A 17,386-nucleotide genomic window follows, 5' to 3' on the forward strand; every position below is an offset into this window, starting at 1 on the left:
CAACTGGCTTGTCTCCCACGGTTACACATTTTTCAAGTCTTTTGAAGAGTGGCGGCGGTCTCTCACTTGCGTTGCTGAAATTACATTTTACTGGTGTGAGACAGAAGGGAACAGCGAGAGGCTGGTAACAGATGAGGTCAGCAGTGATTAGAAGTTGTAGGTTTTATATAAATGAAGCTTTATACAGCTATCACTTTCAGTCATCCTAAATAAGAACTCAATAAAGGATAAATCTAAAGGAGAAAGGACAAGATAAGGGTAATCTTACATATACAACACAAAACAATATCTTATCCAAAGGGCTTTATTTGGCATTAAATATAATAAAAAACAATGTAGAGCTGTCATAGTACTGCACACTATACTGATGTGCAATGCTACACCTCAGGTCCCTTATTAATTTTAATTGTCACTGAGGGTGACCAAAAGCAGGACAGATTTCTCTGAACATATTAATAATTTCTTTTACACTGTCAGTCTGTATGCATATCAGTGTGAGCCTGTTTTGAGTCCACAGCTCCCAAACATGACTCATCATCACCTCACATCTCAGTATTCAAGACAAACCATAAAATAGCAGAAGAGATTTAAGTAAGAATACAAAGATGAAAACAAGAAAGCAGAAGAGGGGAGTTTGGTTTATGGATAGCTCAACATAAATATGAAGCAAAAAGGAGTTTTAATGATGCTTCAAGTTTTGAAGCTGCAGCCCGAAACAGCTTTAAACAGAATACTAACAAACATGCCCACAGTACATGGTTACTAAGATTTTCCTCTTGGGGATTAATAAAGTACTGAATATTAGGATTCATCCTCTAAGAAAGTTGTTTCTATGCATAAAATTTAAGTCAAAATTCAAGCCTGTAGCTGGTGGGTACCATGAACGTTGGCACCACACACCAAGCTAACAGTTTTCAGACATTCAAAGCAACATTAAAACAGACCGCCACAAAAAGCCAAAGACAGACATGCAAAAAAGAAGCTTTGCAGAAAATTCTGTTGTTTTGAAGCCCGATATTATGACCTGATGCTATGAAATAACTTTCAGAAATCACATAATTGGTGCAATTAAGCCCAACTGTATCAAGTGTAAGGGTATCATTATATACATGAGGGGAAGACTCTCCCTGAAGGAGCAGTAAAGTTTCACTAAAAGATTAGATTTTCTGTTAATATCACAGCAAAAAAGATGTTCTTATAGGGAAAAATAGATTCTACATGTTTGAATTTTACCAAAAGTCATCTGGAAAGGTATTTAAACATATAGATGAAACTGAAATTTAACTTGTGGCCATCAAAGAAAATGAAGTGGCACAAACCCCTCACCTACAAAATGAAGCATGGTGGCGGCAGCATCATGCTGTGGGGATGATGCCCAGAAAAGGATAGATGCTGTATAAAAACTACTTCTAAAATAATCGTGAATATAAGGTAGGTTTCCTGTTAAACATTAAAATTACCCCAGAAGCAACGGCCTACACAATCAGACCACAGTCTGGCTGAAAATGGAGACTGGACATCAGCAGTATCCACACGGCTTGAAGAAGTTGGGGCAGCTTTGTACTAGTAAAAATCCCAGTAGCTTAATGTGTCAAACTTACAAAAACATACTGGATGGACTTTAAGATGCAATCATGAATCATGGCTTGTTGTTTGTGAGGCTGGGTAGTTGCTCAGGGTGCAGATGTTTCCACATACTGAGCGATGGTAGGAAGTAGCCTCAGATTCCTTCTACATCACTTGAATGGTCCAGTGTGTCTGTTTCTTATCCGGGAAAAAGATTCCAACAGAGTGATCTCTGGGAGGCAGGCAAGCCTGATTCTCGGAGCAGCTTTCTGCTGAGAAACCTTGTACATTGAAATTCATGTACATGGGACTCTGAGATGTAATTTCTATTTCTCGGTGGCATTTTTAAACAGGATTATGCACCCTGTAATGTGGCAAAAATTATTCAGGAATAATTTGGACGCTCTCTGAGATGTGCTGGACAAACAAGTCAGGAATCATGAGGGACCAGCTTTGCACTGACAGTAAAGGGAACATTGCCTGGTTTTCCATGTTTTATGGTTTATCCGTAGTGTTAAAACAATGTCTTCTCACATTAAATATCAACTAAAGCTAAAAGAAGAAAAATTCAAATCGTCTTTGTTCCATATTTCCTTGAATGGTTAAAGTTGAAGATTAAAGCTAATCTTGAAATGCTAATATTATTAATTTAAAAACTGGAAATAATCCTCTTTAGGGCTCTGCTGTGAATTCCTCGGTGCCACGGGACACCTTCAGAGGTTTTATAAAGTCCAGGTCTCGACATGTCAGACCTGTTTCAGTGGTGCAAGAGGGACAAATAAAGAATTAGTTGGGTGGCTTTAAGGTTGTTTTTCCTTGGTTGTTTGGAAACTACCTGGCTTGATGTTGTTAGTCTAATAGCCATGCTGCAAGCACGGCTAAATACAGTTAACCACCTCATCAAGCACAGCGCTCAAAAAAGTCTGAAACCTGTCATGTTAGCTCAACTGCCTGAGGGGACAAGTAAATTAGAGCAAGTGCACTAAATGTATGATCAACCACATCCTGCTCATTAATAAACCCCTGCAGTTAATAAGGGATGCATCGCTGAGGGAAGTGCAATTCAGAGAAAAACAACAAAGAAAAAAGGGTAAATGTCCAGAGTCCACTGAAGCGGTGCTTTCGTTTGGTTTTTATACACTGGAAAGATGTAATAGTTGCAACAACTATCAATATGTACTGTACCACCACTTTGTACTGAGAGAGCAGTTTCTCCATCAAAAATGAAATCCCATTAACCTAACAATGACATGATGTCACAAGGATTCATTATAGTTTCTCCTCCCACCAATCAAATCTGACCAAACAGCCTTTATATTTGATCACTTCACCAGAGAGGAGAGTTATATCCACTGTGTTTTTCATCTGTCACACTCCAGGGATCACATTCAGCTTCATTTAAATGGAAGCCAAGTCTTCAGACAGCATCTCTGCTTAAAATGCCACAACATGCAGGGAGATAATTAACATGGATAATGTGCCCATGCAAACATAGACAATTTAAGTGGCTTGTGCAGAAGAGTGTCTGTATAGCTCTGAGCTGAAGTCAAAGTGCAGGTGGACTGTGTGACACTTGAGGACAGGGGATTGATATACACAAATCAGAATGAGTGAACTTGAGTTTAAGTAAATACACAACAAGTGCTACACACACACACAAAGCAGTCCATCGCATCCCATTAATGCTCCATTAACTGATCGAGATTATTGATTGTTCAACTGGTTTGTGGTTGGTTCCATTAAGAGAGGCATTCCACAAATTTCACAACGGACCAAAATTAAACATTAGAATTTGATTCCTAAAAGAAATGGCAAGCGCTAAGAAAAAGAGAGTATTATCCACATCGAGTGCTTCAATAGGTGAGCTAAGAAGAGAGAAAATGTCTTATCTAATTAAAAAAAGGCTCTGCAGATAAAACTTAGCTACTGAGAATGCCAGAAAATGGGTAAAAGTAAAAGTAAATACTAAACTAAGCTAAAAGCAGAAACCACTCCTTTGTAGTTTATGCCACAACCTGCATGACATGAAGAAGATCAGCTTTTTAAAACTACAATGATGCAGAAAAAGTGGCTTCAAACAAAAGAAAAAAGATGGATGCGGTCAAAAATGCTTTTTTAAAAAACTCTTTATAGTTTATTTTAACACAAAAGCTTCATGTTTGCATCAGTCTTTGATGCTAGCGATGGTTTTTTTTTTTTAAAAAACTGTAAGAGAATCACTCTTTTCTTTAACCAACATCTGAGCGCAGTGTCAACAACAGAAACCACTTTTATGGCCGCCAGTGGTTGACGAGAGCTTGTCATAAACATACCACCAAAATTTAGCAGAAAAACTGATCTACAAGTGTTGTTTTTATCACTTGATGAACAAACTGTCCATTTAAATCTATTCTGGTCTCAACCAGCTTCTGAAGAAAACATCTGACTCTTTTAGCTAAAATGCTTTTGGCTAAAAACCACTGGTAACAGTTCTTATGAAAGTCATATGTCTGAGTCAGTTGTGCATTAGAAAGCTAAAACAGTAAGCTGAATAGTACTAAAACACTCCATAAAGCTGAGGCAGACATCTCTGTATGACAACTAAAGGTCAAATACTTTGTAAAACCTGCATCGTGACTGTAAAGTTACTACATACACAAAACCACAGCTTCATCAGAAACACTAAACACCCTCTAGCTGAATAACACACCTGCAGATTTATGCATTTTTTTTCTCACTGACTTTTTGCGGGGGGGCAATGCATAATTCATAGAGTTCAACTGCTTTTGCAAAACACTGCAGTGCACTTCGAACTCTGCACTGAGGCAATTTTTTTGCATGCAATGTCCAGCATTACATAAACCTTAGTTACGTAGCATAACAGCAGCACCAGTGATGGATCAGGTTATAAATAGGGCTACTTTTTGTCCAACAGCCCACACAGGTGGCTGACACCAGCATAATTTACTGCAGGCCTGGGGGGCTCAGGGTATAATATATGATTAGTGTTGGGTCAGGGTTTTTAGGGAATGAATGAGAGAGGAGATACAGATGTGGAGGCACAGGACGGAAAGAACTTATATGGTGTGCAGGGAAAAAGTGCTCCCACAATTTCTTGTCCTCATTTTTTCTCAGTGCTTCCCCATAAAATCTCACATTTCATTTTCCTGATTTTCGTTCATCAACCCCTCCACCCCCACCTCTTCCTTCAACAACATTAGACTTTCATTCTCTATCTCTCACCCACTCTCTTTTTCACTGGCATCCTTTGATTTCTGTGACTCTGCCTTCTGTACCCACATACATATACGCTCCATTCTCTCATTCTCTGACTCTCTCTCCCTGTAAGCCACTTGTTACCATGGCTACCCCACAATGGGCCTTATAAAGCTAATAAGTAGAGAGAGCAGGAGGGATGAGCAAAGCACCAGAAGAAAACGGAGGAGGAAAAAAAGGGGTAAAAATTAAAGGGAGAAATAAATGGATTCCAATCTATTCCTAGTGTTGGAACTTAAGGCAAAAAGAGCGAGAGAGACACAGAGAGAGAGAAAAACAAATACAAGTGTTCATTTAGGACACAGTACTGGCTTTAACTATGAAGTCTTGTCATTAAGAACTTATGTGTTTATGAGTGTGAAGAGGCACTACACCTCTAGAAAGGAAAGTTTTTCTTTCAGTGCTTCTACTTAGTCACTATGTTTGATTTGGTTCAGAAAAATCTGCTGGCAACAGCAAATATTCAAGAAAAAAAGAAAAATTCATTATCCATTAAAGCCTCTGCAGAGTTAGTGAGGTTGTGGTTGAGATTACAAAACAAAAAAGGGTAAAAATAAAAAACAAATAAAATTTAATTAAAAGCTAAAAAATAAATAAATAAATGAATTAATTAATTAATGTAAGAGAGGAGAAGTGGAGAAAGTAACAGAGCAAGAGATAGGACAAGTCAACATTCGACTTTTACTGACTGGTGAGATCTCCGAGAAGAGACGGGATGCAAGAATGAGGCTGAATCAGCCGTCGTTAGGTTCAGTCGTGCTGCTAGTTCATGAACCTGTAGACAAGTTGTGTCAATTCTAGAAATTATGTTCTGATTTTCCTTAAATGCTGCTTTTATTAGCCGAGGTAAAGTGGATTTTTACCTTAAATCTGTGGCTCAGACCAGTGCACTGCCCTGCATGGTTCATACTTTCTGTATTCATGGCTTCTGTTTAGTATCCCCACTGACACTGAAGCCTTTTAATGACCCATTAATTGGAACAAAGTGCTTTAAAGCAGGAAAACAAAATGTACAAGGCAAAGATTGAAAAATATAGAGAATGTCATGTCTTGTATCAGTCATGTTATTTGGTTCATATTTAATGCAACAAAATTAATAATTTCTATTGATTCCTGAAATAAAATAAAAAAAAATCCTAGAGGGAAATTACAAAAACAATGTTGATGAAATTATTAATCCAATTACATGTTGTCATCTAAGAAGAATGTGACCCTCATCAACATTAACTCAACTTTATGTTTCCAGTGAAAAAGCCCACATCAGCCCCGACTCACTTTCCAAAGCTAAGATTAAAGCAATGATGCAAATGCTTAAATTCTCATGCATGGATTCGGTACAGGAAATGGTACAGAGCATCACTGTGCAGTATATTCTTTGGCAGAACAAGGAAATGTGTTGAATGTAAAACAGAACTTTTGGTTTCTGATCAATAATCGTTTCTTAGAAGACATCTGTCTCACATCAGCTTCAGGACAAGATTCAGCAAGCAGCTTCCAAAGGGTAAGAACACACACTTTTAACACAAACATCATCGCGGTGCTTCAGTGGGAATAATAGCTGAAGATGTCTCACTCAGGTTTAAATCTGAGTGTGTGTCTCTGTGCACACACACACCTGTGGATTGGTAATGTGTCTTTCCTTTCAAGTTCTACACAGATCAAAGTGAAGCTGGGCCTCTGAACTGCTTCTGGATGAAAGAGCGGACACACACACACACACACACTCACTCAGAGGAAACATGTCGTGCCTGGTCGACTTCCTCGGTGCTGGCGCTTCCGTTGCTGCCTGATAGCAGCGGGTGTGAGCAACAGTTGGACTGAAACCCAGGTGAGAGAAGGAAGTATCAATGATGACATCACCAGCTAACTGTCACCAAGGCCACCACTTTGCCATGGCAACAAGTATCTATGGTAACTTTTTAGGAAGTGACACTGAAGACATGAAGGTCAGGAGTAAATGAGGGCGAACAGGAAGTCAAGAACAAGCTGAGCAGCAGCCTAACCAGTTCTATTAATAAAAACACGTAAACAGGAAGCTTGTTTGCATTATTCTTCAGTGACATAAATACAAGTCTTAAAATGTGTATATGCACAGTTTAAACTGAAATGAGGGAACTTTATTCTTTACTGGAATCTGAACTGATGGCAGTTCTCTAAATTTCACAAAGACCTGCTGTGAAAAATGAATGTTTGCTGCTGGAAATTCACCTGCAAATAGCCAGTTGTGATATAAAGAGTTCAAGCTGGTTTAAATCCACATGCTTTCTCAAAGAGGTCAGAAATCTTACATTTATCCTGATGCCATGCTATCTGTGTCTCTGAGGAAAGTGAATGTGTTTATTTTTCGTGTTCAACAGTGACAGAAGAGCTCCACCTCAGAAATGAGCTGAGCTGCAACTTTTCCTCACCGTTGTAAATAATGCCTTACATGGAGCAAAATGTTGGACCTAAATTCCATGAAAAAACATACCCACACATGCACATGCTTCGCTTTGCTAAGCCAAGCTTTGAACCAGTGAACCAGTGTGAGCACCAGTGAACACCACAAAGCTGACTAATGTGTGGTCTTCATGTGATTTTATTTTGCTGTTAATTTTTCATTTATGTAATTTAAAAAATCACAGTGGGGTGCCTAATTTTATTTGAGGTAATCCGTAACTATTTTAAATGTTTAAACATTCAAATCTATCATTTTATTTGCAGGTTATTATCAGATTAAATTAAATGGAAAAATATTTTACCAAGAAATAAAATAAAGTAAATAAATGATAAATGGAATAATAATAATAAAGCTGTCAAACAATTAAAATTTTTAATCACATTAATCACAGCTTTCAAATGAATTAATCACGATTAATTACCTTTCGCGACTATGCCTGAAATTTGCCTGTTTTTCTCTTTGGTAAATGTCAGATGTCCAAGGGTCAGTAAATGCAGCATGTAATGTACTTCTACATTCTTTTCTAAAACATCTTTACCATGTTCTAGATCATAACTGAATTAAAATGTTTTTAATTAATTATAAAAATAAAAAAAAACAGCAGATGTGAAGACTGAAGTTAAACATTGATGAAGAAACTCTGATAAAACTGATCATCTGGATAAAAACAGGCTTCTTCTTTTATCATAGAAGTGTAAGTGTTTGTGCAGCAGTGATAAAAGTCCTACAGCAGCATCATCCAAAGTAAACACCTGCTGATAAATTATATCATTGGGAAGTTTTTCTTCACTTTTTACATTAGATGATCATATTTCATAAAATCTAGACCTAAAAAAGGTCTAATTTTTTGCTCGCTCCGGTGTGCTGTCCATGGTCCTGAACCATGGAAAATTAAATGAAATTTTATTGTGGCTACATTAAAGATTTACTATAAACACAGCAGATGAAATAAGCTGCACCACGTCACTGGTAAATGATCTGCTCGTAACGACCAGCAGGCTGCCCGAGTTCAACTTTAAGCTTCTTTTGGTAGAAAGTTTTAGTCACACTTGAAATATGTGCTCAGAAATAAAAACAATAGATAACTTGGAACAGGCCAATCCGATCTCTGCTGTTTCTGGATTATAACACCACAGTAATTATTTTAATTTAATGAATGTGGTCTTAAATTAATAAAAGGTATTGTAAGTACCTAATAATTATAGATTAGAATTATTTGGCGAATTCTGAATGGTATTTTCTACATCCTCCACAATCAGAGATCTGATGTTAGCCTCTAAGGCTTTTAGCTCCTGGCTGTGGCCTTCTGTATGACAGCAGCAGAAATATGATTTTAATTTTCCGGGACTCAGAGCAAAAGATGAAGTTTCCTTTAGTCCCCAGGCTGAAAGAGTGTTGACGCAATGATGAAGAAGAAGCTCAGCAAGGAGACAGGGGAGAAAAAAAATGGAATGAGATGGGCTTAGAGGACTTATATTACTAAAATAATCATTCAGAGCAAGGCTAAAGTCATTCAGTATGCTGACTCAGAGAGGATTACATTAAAAAAATGTAACTTGCCATTAACTTTGCTGATAATCAAGTCAAGTCCAAAAATTTAAACGGGACTATTTTATGCTTTTATAAATATCTATTCTATTCTATTCTACAGTCATTTAGCGGACGCTTTTATCCAAAGCGACTTACATTTGAGAGGAAGAACAACACAAGCATGAATTCAAACAAGATGGGACGTCATAATTAAGTGATAGTGAGACCGCTTTTGAGTCCAGTTGGACCCAGGTGCTGTCATGTAGTGCTAGTGCAGTGCATATAATTTTTTTTTTTTTTTTTTTTTTTTTAGTCATTTTATTTAAATACAGGATCACGATTTCATCAAACAATATCAACTAGGTCATAAGTGCATGATTTCATCACATAATATCAAATTGGGCATAAGTGCATGATTTCATCACACAATATCATCTTGGGCATAAGTGCACACAGCTTCTTCAGTACTTGGTTGAGCCAAAAAGCTGGACAAATCTTTCTGACTCATTTAGTTAAGCTAAATGTGGAAATGCTCCTTAAACAACTGAGTCTTTAGCTTGGTCTTAAAAGTGGATACGGACTCTGCGGATCGGACGGAGTTTGGTAGATCGTTCCACCACCGGGGAACAACAGAGGAGAAGAGTCTAGCTACTGATTTTGCGCCACGTTGTGGTGGGAGCACTAGGCGTCTTTCGCTGGTAGAGCGTAAGTTTCGAGAGGGAGTGTAGCTCTGGATTAAGGAGTGAAGGTAGCCCGGAGCCGTTTGGGTTATTGTTTTGTAAGCCAGAAGCAGAGCTTTGAATTTGATGCGTGCTGCAACTGGAAGCCAGTGAAGAGCAATTAGCAGCGGAGTGACATGAGCTCTTTTGGGCTGGTTGAAGACCAGACGTGCTGCTGCGTTCTGGATCATCTGCAGAGGTTTAACTGAGCATGCAGGCAGGCCAGCCAGTAAGGAGTTGCAGTAGTCAATGCGTGAAATGACCAGAGCCTGGACCAGGAGCTGGGTCGTGTGTTCAGTCAGGTAGGGTCTGATCCTCCTGATGTTGTAGAGAGCAAATCGGCAAGACCGGGAAACCGAGGCAACATGGTCCTTAAAGGTCAGCTGGTTGTCTACCATGACACCAAGATTCCTGGTAGAAGATGTAGGCATTAGTGTGATTGAGTCAAGCTGCACACTTATCTGTGGCGGTAAAGAAGGACTGGCTGGGAAGACAATAAGCTCAGTCTTGGACAGATTTAGCTGAAGGTGGCGATCCTTCATCCATGCAGAGATATCAGCAAGGCATGCTGATATTCGCATTGAGACGGTTGTGTCATCAGGTGGGAAAGAAAGGAAAAGCTGAGTGTCATCTGCATAGCAGTGGTAGGAGAAACCATGAGAGCTAATGACTGCACCGAGTGAGGAGGTGTATAGGGAAAAGAGAAGAGGGCCGAGCACCGAGCCCTGAGGCACCCCTGTTGTTAGCCCATGTGATCTGGACACACAAGATACTTTGAATGATCTAAAATTCATTTTTCACAGAGTTTCTGGTATTTAATTAGAAAACAATCTTTTGACAATCGAAAAACATCCTTTTAAGTACAACAACCATAAATATAAATAGTTGATTTGTTGGCTGCTTCTCCAATGACACGTTTCAGCCGGGACTTCAGAGCATGACGGGAGGAGCGGGATTACATGCGGGGACACTCAGCCTTTACTGCTACCTGTCTTGTAAGGGAAACAAGGTGAGTCTCACCTGTGAGGTGACAGTCGTCGTTGGAGCCTGCTGAGTCCTCCTGATTGGGGCTGAGTGGGGGGCTGGCAGGGGGGCTGGTGCTGAAGCTGGCGTAGCCCAGGGAAGAGCTCACCTCACTGGGCTCACAGCTGTGGTTGACTGGCCTCTGGACATCCAGGGATGAGGACAGAGAGGTGCGCTGCTTGGGCTGAAGACAGAAGAAAGAAGAGGAAGAAAAATCTTTTGATGAGTTTGACTAAGATTTATGAAATCAGGAGGTAAATTAGACAAAGATGCACAGACTGAAAGTGGAGTGATGAAAGACAACTAATAGCTCACTTCAAACCTACAAACAAGCAATACAGTGCTGATTAAGCCTAATTAAACTCTAGACAGGCATCTGCTACAGATGAACCTCAGCTCTCAAAAACCTGCTGCTGTGCTTCAAAAACCACTCAGGTAGTTAAAACTGTTGGCATACATGTAGGATCGGGTGTGATCAGACAAGCAAGAGACAGTCTGTGTTTTCTCTGGGACTCAACACAAAACCTGAACCTTGAGAGGGAAAAAGAGGGAATGAGAGAAGATAAAAAGAAAAGGAAGTGGGAAGGTGCTCTTTATGAAAAAAAGGTGAATTTGAAGTGGCCTTTCAGTTAAACTGAGATGAAATACAAGCAAAAAAAGAAGAAATCGACTGAGTTAGGGGAAAACAGAGAAAAAAACCAGTGAGGCTACAAAGACAAGATAAAATGGAGGAGCAAATAAAAAGAAACAGAAAACAGAAACTGTGGAAAGTTCAACCATTTTCAGAATGACAAGAAAATTACTGAAAGACATGAGGAGGCAGGTGCAGGACGGTTATGCAGGACAGACATAATTAAAACACAAATAGAGATAAAATTGAAAATTCTGGTGTGAAGCAGAGTTCATGAGGATCACAGCGTAACAAAGAAGAAAAGAATGGGAGTAAATGATGGAAACAGGAGGTCAGAACGGGAAGAAACTGACATGAAAGCTGCGTTTGTCAAGTTGTCAAGATTAAACATTGTTTCTGCAAGAACTTAAAGATAAATACTGATTACACAAAGACATTAGGTCCCACTATAAACTAAATATAAGATGATATCAACCCTGTTTCCAACGTTTACCTCCTTTCATCTGCGTCCACTTCATCCCAAACAAGCTTACTTACTAAAATATCTCAAATCAAAGAAATAACACCAATTATAAAATATCAGGAATCTAACTTTATTCTTCTAATAAAATCCATATTAGTTCTTATTTCCAAAGTACGGCTGAATGTTTTCTGTCCAGTGTCGGAGGAATCTGGAGAGGAATCCCGTCTTTGCAACGACATCAACAGTAATAACACTAAATGAAGTTGGCATTTTATACCAACAAATAAACAACTAAAATTAATTTTATTATTTGTTCAATACTGTTTTTTTCCATAATAATCATCCATCAACTTCCGCTCACCATTTCTCCATCCTACCCCCACCCCCACCCTGTCCGGTCCAGCTGCTCAGCCCTCAAAATCCTGAGAGGTTCAGCACACCAACAGTAGCAGTATGAATACAAATTAAAAAAGAAAAAAAGGGAAAATAAAAACCAAAGGGGAAATCACACTAAAAAAAAAGGTAAATACTTCTGTTCCTTAGTTAAACTAAATGTTGCCTGTGTTTTATTTTTTCCGACATTAGAACTGGTCTGATCGTCTGATCAACTCTCAGCAGGAAGCAACTGAATTTAAACTAAAAAATAAATAATACTAAATAAAACCAACTTGTGTTGAATTATGTGTCGTTGTAAAGCCTAACTTCCTAACTTTTAGGGGTTATACTTCTATGGAAGGAGCAACACGGGGAAATATGTGGGTGGTCCCCCCCTCAAAATAAATGTGTAAAAATCCACAATAAAATTCTTCTGTCTGTATTCATTTTTTTTTGTTTTTTTACTTATTGTGATTTTATTTGAGGTAGAAATTCAAACCAAATCCACGTCAACAGAAGAGAATTCAGCTCAGCCACAGCAGTGATCTCTTTTTCTTCTTCAATATTACAGAGAATCACACTGCAGCAGCAACCTGCAGAGACCAGGGATGTTTACAGGACCAATGCATCAAGCAGACAACATCACAACAGCCCGGCGAGGCATCAGGGAATAAAGACAATGATGCATGAGCCCAACAGGGAATCAGTCTGAGTGGGCACAGGGAGGGAGGTTACACAGTCCAGCTGACAAAAATGTGTATTCCTTTCATTTATCTTTTTACTGGACTCTGGTCTTACAATAAATACATACACATTCAAGCTAAATCCTTATAGATTTCAATTCCTCACTAAAACACTGATGATATATGGTGAAGAATAAATATAAGAAAATTTATTGAACATCATTGCATTACTGTAATATTAATCCATTTCTTAACATGAGCTCATAGAAACCAGATAAAACCGGTCTGGTCGAGGCATGTCGAGGACGGAAGTCGAGGCCGAGACGTGTAATATTTAATGAGTTTAATTGTAACTTTAATTCCTCCAATTCATTACTACAACATGTCTTTACTGCAGCACTTATCCGCCTTGTCTGTGTACTTAGCCTCCAAGTCTTCGCTCTGAACTTGTGCTTATTAAAAACCTGAAAAAACACACACACACACACACACACAGACACTTACAACAAAACACACTGCAGCTCTGTCTTCGGTATTAACAATGCAAACGGGTGGCGGGCTAATGAACATGTCATGGCCGAATAGAAGGGATTAATGAGCTTAGATACAGATGCACATGCAAAGACAACACACACACATTTACACACACCAACACGCATCAGGCAGGCAGGCAGGCGGACCTGCACGCCTGACTAAACTTTTCCTCGATCGCAGCAGCATCCCTGGAGGCGTAACATGCCGTTTAACACTTGACTAAAGTGTCCTGATGCTAGAAAATAGCACACCCATTAAAAATGTAATTCCACACCTGAAACAAGGTGTGATGACTTCATGTTTGCCTGAATGAAAATATGAAAACCAAGAAATTATCAGTTTATTTGACATATAAAGGGATGAGACACAAGATCAGATGTTTACAGATTAAAGATGAACAGAAACAAGATTTATTGTGCAAACTGCACCAAAAATGATGAAAAACATGTCTGCTTTCATTAAGTCTCTTTTGTTATCAGCAGTAAAATAACACGAGCAGGGAGCTGAAAGGTAATTATTTTAATGATGCTGCCTGTTGTAATTAATATTTTCAGATGACAAAGCAACTTCTTTTCCGATTATATAAACGATAATAATGCCGGATGTGGACCATGTTGTCAGTGTTTGTTTTTCTATCCACATCCTTTCTTCTTTTATTCGATTTCAGAAGCTTCACTCATCAACAGAAAGATGTAAACACACAAATGCAGATGGGAAGATGCTCAAAGGAGTTTTCAGAGGGAGGGATGGAAAATGAAAGAAGAATCTAAACTAAAATTTACAAACTGTAGCTTTTAAAAGCATCACCTTTTCCCATTTTCTTCAGATAACTTTACATTTATCTCAGTTTTCCAGCATATTTCTCCTTCTACAATCACTTTTAGAAACTTTCTGCACAGAGCCTCTTGGCCCTGATACACTTTGACAGCTACATTGATTCTTCTACGAAGGCCAGGCTCAAATTCACCCCGTGTGCTAAAGCGTAAACCCTCTTCTCTCCAGACACACATGCTCCCTCTGCAATCACTGGAGTGCAATAACTTCCTGTGCTCTCATGCTGCCACTGATCAAAACAGATGCTGTGCAAAGGTTGCTGACTTGCTGGTTTACAGATCTTTCAGCTTTTTGTTGCAAGAAGTTAAACTGCCTCAAGTTTAAACGTTAACTTTGTGATTATAAATGTGTTATAATGAAGCACCAGGTTAATGCTTCTCTCACATTATCTCACTTTGAGGAGAAACACATGGCAGCAACACATCTCAAAATTTCCAGTCTTTATTAATCTGACCAGAGAGCAGTTTTTTTCCATTTTAAATGAGCTTTGGTCCAAAGAAGACAGCAGTGTTTCAGGATCCTGTTCACATCTGGCACCTTCTCTGCATGATGGAGCTTTAACCTGCATTTGTGGATTTCAGGGTGAACAGTTTAGTTATTAAATGCTCATCCAGTTGTTTAATTTGTGCCAATAATTTTTCAGCCTTTTGTTGCCCCTGTTCTAACTTGATGTGTTGCTGCCATTAAATTCAAAATAAGCTCTTCATCCTCAGCATCCTCAGCATCCCAATGTTTTTGAGAAATGAGGGTTGTCAAAAATGTTGCTTCTACCAACTTAAAACATTGACCACATCCCTGCAGAGGGAAGCACCTACACCTGGCTGAATGGTGAATGGACATAAACTATATAACAGTCTGCTGGCAGTTTCCCACATCTGCAACCTCAGTTTTGTTCTACATTTGAACTACTTGTATTTCCTTACACATGAGTTTCCTCTGCCAGAAACATTCTTTTTGCTTATTTTCTGCTTTAAAACCTCAAAGCTGTTTGTTTCCTACCACATCTATAGAGGCTTACAATCTAAAATCCAGTGGAGAGGCCAGCTGAGGGTACCAATCCTTTGGGCTCATAACTAATGCTGCGTATGAACTACACGCTTTATTGAAATCATCAAAATGCTAGAAACAAATCCTTTAATACAGGTGCCAACTACCAGGAACTAGTTTAGAACTCCCACTGGAGAGCTTTTAGCATTAGCTTGGGTCAGTTCAATTAGGGCCCAGGCCTCTCCTGGGGGGCCACAGGCTGAAAAGCAAATCTCTTAAGCCCCATATAAAAACACAAAACTCCTAGTTGTACCAGCAAACTGAAATGTTAAGAAAGAGAAAGAAAAGAAGCAGTTAAACCAAATGGATTTCTTCCTTTTCTCTCTTTCTTGCTACCCTAAATCAATATGGCATTTAAAGTGATTCATCACAGACATGCAGGTGTGTGTAATTACAATGTCAGAGGGATATTCAGCACATACACATCTACAGCTGCTAGATGAGTGTGTCCAAACTAATAAGCTTGATGATGATTGATGATCTGTTGAGTGTGTGTTCAAAAAAAATCTTTACAAGATCCAGAATATAAACTGATCAAACTGTAATTGATACTGGTCGAGTAACAGACCTTTAATCTACTTATCGCTCTTCTGAACATGACTGTGTTTGTTTCATTTTTAATCTCCAACTGTTTACATCTGATGCGTTTCTAGCATAAAGCCTAAAATTAGCTTCTTTTAGCTTCATTTGTAAAGGAAGATGTTTTACAGTGCAGCTGAAGGTCCATTAACATGAAATATTTGTAAGCATCCATGGGAATGGACCACTAAACCCACATCTTCTATGCCACAGTGATCCAGCACCGCTTTAACAAAGACCCGGAACTGATCCGGAGAAGTTGGGACACCTGTAGGAAGCGGTAGCATCAGCCTCCAAGATCCCATCAATCTCTCCTGCTGCTAAACATTATTACGTTGTTGACCCATTTCAATGCTTTTTATTTTTATTTTTCATACAACTCCTCAGTATTTATTAACCTCCTGCAGTTCTTCACTTACATTTGTAGCTTTTCAAGTTATTTACTGGACTTGAACTTCTTAAGTTTCAATGTTCTAAAATATTTGACTGGTCGAGGATAATGTGTGTCATTTTTTAATGCAGCCTTAGTTACAGAAACAAATTGGGTGGGTGTTTTTTTTTACTTTTTCTTGTGAAGACAGTAAAAAAAGATAAAAATCTTCATGACGCTGAACTGCAGCAGCTTCTCTGGACATCAATCCTCTCACATTAAAGTGGAAGCATGAAGCTACGTGTGCATGACTTGTTATGTCTGATGTGACCATGTGATTGTCTGAGCTAGCGTCTCCTCTCTGTGGGCTCGAACACGAGATCTATCATGCGTTCTCTACAACCACGTACGCCTCATAGGATGGAGTGATTATTTAAATGACACACACACATTCACACACAAGCAGCAAAGTAGGACACTGAGCCAGTGGGCATGAAACTGATAACCCCATGACGCAGTGCAGCCATCTAAGGCCTTCCTGTCTTTAATGTCTTTCATCTCTTCTGAGGTTCACGTCCCATCTGGCCTTGAACGCATCAAGCGATCCAGCATGTTCAGATGACAGTTTGGACATAAAGCAAAGCATGTAGACATGAAATTGACCCAAAGATGAAGCCTGAGGATTTCAGTCAGCATAGCGAGTGTGATCAAGTTTGTTTTTTAAGTCTGCAGTGAGGCTGCGGTAGAAGTGTGTGAGTTGAGTAATCTCTGTTGAAGCAGGATTTAAAGAGCAAAGTTACTCAGAAAACACTTACTTACTGCAACACCCTGAAAGAAATCTTCTTGTAGAGGGACAGAGAGCTGTCATTTTAGACCAAAGACATCAATCCAAGTTCATTTTATTGATTCATTTGATAAAGAATTGCAAGTTTTTCAACTGGCTGTTAGATAACAATGAACTCTGTTATGAAATCCTGAGAGATAATCATTACATTTACATACAACATGAAAGGATAATCTTTACTTCTAGTAAAACCTCATTGATTTTCTAATACAGATCATAGAAATATGAAGTGGGGCATTAAACAGCCCCTACAACATACAACACTTGTGTGTATTTTCCTGTATATAAGTGTTGGGTGTACACAGTAAACTGCTGAAATAGCCAGCGGGAGCACTAAAATGAAATGAAATGAATTCTCTAGTATTAATTATGCACTATAAAATTGAACTCGGGTGCTTCTTGATTATGTGTGCTTCAAGCTGAGTGGAGGCCCGCTGGGCACCACGTGTGATCCCTCTGCACACATTAGCTAACATGCCAAAGAAAGGAGGAG

General features: G+C 38.9%; 1 protein-coding gene across 6 annotated transcripts in view; it reads right to left on the reverse strand.

Moving 5' to 3' along the window:
- Positions 1-17,386, reverse strand: part of anks1b (ankyrin repeat and sterile alpha motif domain containing 1B) — a 268,578-nt gene that overhangs the window by 81,548 nt on the left and 169,644 nt on the right. For all 6 annotated transcript variants that reach the window (XM_041977072.1, XM_041977075.1, XM_041977074.1 and 3 more), the window contains one exon: positions 10,531-10,717. In XM_041977072.1, coding sequence (XP_041833006.1) covers positions 10,531-10,717 — 187 coding nt within the window. The remainder of the gene's footprint in view (positions 1-10,530; positions 10,718-17,386) is intronic.

This window comes from Melanotaenia boesemani, chromosome 23 (assembly GCF_017639745.1).
Source record: "Melanotaenia boesemani isolate fMelBoe1 chromosome 23, fMelBoe1.pri, whole genome shotgun sequence".
Classification (NCBI taxonomy): Eukaryota; Metazoa; Chordata; class Actinopteri; order Atheriniformes; family Melanotaeniidae; genus Melanotaenia; species Melanotaenia boesemani.